At 31.1% G+C, this 1,264-nt stretch overlaps 1 protein-coding gene across 4 annotated transcripts in view; it reads right to left on the bottom strand.

The window, feature by feature from the left end:
• LOC106465422 (myelin expression factor 2-like) overlaps positions 1-820 on the bottom strand; it is an 87,375-nt gene extending 86,555 nt beyond the window's left edge. For all 4 annotated transcript variants that reach the window (XR_002611970.1, XR_002611968.1, XR_002611969.1 and 1 more), the window contains exon 1: positions 667-820. Coding sequence is in view for 1 of the 4 variants with exons in the window: in XM_013925647.2 (XP_013781101.1) it covers positions 667-731 (65 nt within the window). In the remaining 3 variants the exon portion in view is untranslated. The remainder of the gene's footprint in view (positions 1-666) is intronic.
• Positions 821-1,264: the final 444 nt, after the last annotated feature.

Genomic DNA, 1,264 nt, shown 5'->3' on the forward strand with positions numbered 1-1,264 from the left:
ATAAGTGCTGTTGGAGCAATGGCTCATTTGTTTTCTGATGACTCCTGACACTATTTAGTAGAACAAACGTTATATAGCTTAAATAACTTAAGAAGCAAAAAGGACCTACTAATTAGTATTTAAAATAGTAATCTAAGCTGTTCCATCCATTAGCCGGTAAAGTACCCACATAACCCAGTCCATGTATAATTACTGAACTTGAGTCTGCCACAGTTTCAGATCTCTAATTTAAAGTAAATATTTCAGTTTTTTTTTCGCCGAATTTTTATAAGAAACAAGTTTTAACGCTTGTCGGTAATTCAGTATTGCTAAATTAGTTAAACTCAAACAATACATACTAATTTAGTTATTACCACATAAGTTAGTGCTTTTAAAACTTAAAAGTACTATTGATATTAGTAACATCAGCCTTTTACTTTAGGCTTAAGTAAAACTGAAAGTACAATGTAGCGTTTTGCTATACCCTAACTTTACAAGTTACAGCTACGCTTACATTTTATTTTTACAACGTGACGTAGTATTAGTTATGCTAACTCAGTAGTAACTGCATGAAAATTTCTTAGGCCTAACGTCCGATCAATGCAATTATAAAGAGAGTAATACAAATATAATAATAAAAAGAATGATTACGTAACAATTTACAATAACAGTAAAAGAATTAGTTACCTCTGGTCAAATGTATTATCTGGGCTAGATGTGCCATTTCCACCATAACCACCTTCAGCGTCCATTGTCAATTTGAAAGTATAATATATATATATGTCCACCAAACAAAGACAACACTTTCAGCGCGCTTTAAAAAATATTGTATGCCGAAACTGCGAGCATTGGACACTAGGCGTAGGATCTAATCAAATCACGAATGCCTCTGTCGTTACGTGATTCTAATATTATTATTTTCACATCCCCCATAAATATGATGGTTTTGAAGATATTAAGCTCACGAATGAAAGGAGCTAAAAATCAAAAAAATACAATAAACTCTAAAATATCGATCAGAGTTATTAAATGAGTATATTTTGCCAGTAGATACATTTTTCACGTTTTGAATAAATGAAATAAATTTAGAAATATATAAATCCGTGAATAATGATAAAGAAGAAATTTATTTCATCAAGCGTTTTATAGTAATGGATACCTGATGATGACAAGACCTTGTCGAAACGTTGTACATTTGCTGTTATGTTAAACTTATATTAAAGTTTTTCTTCATTACCCATTCAAGCCGTCTCCAACCATTATTAATGGATACTTGTCTTTTGGC

This window comes from Limulus polyphemus, unplaced genomic scaffold (assembly GCF_000517525.1).
Source record: "Limulus polyphemus unplaced genomic scaffold, Limulus_polyphemus-2.1.2 Scaffold1938, whole genome shotgun sequence".
NCBI classification, from domain to species: Eukaryota; Metazoa; Arthropoda; class Merostomata; order Xiphosura; family Limulidae; genus Limulus; species Limulus polyphemus.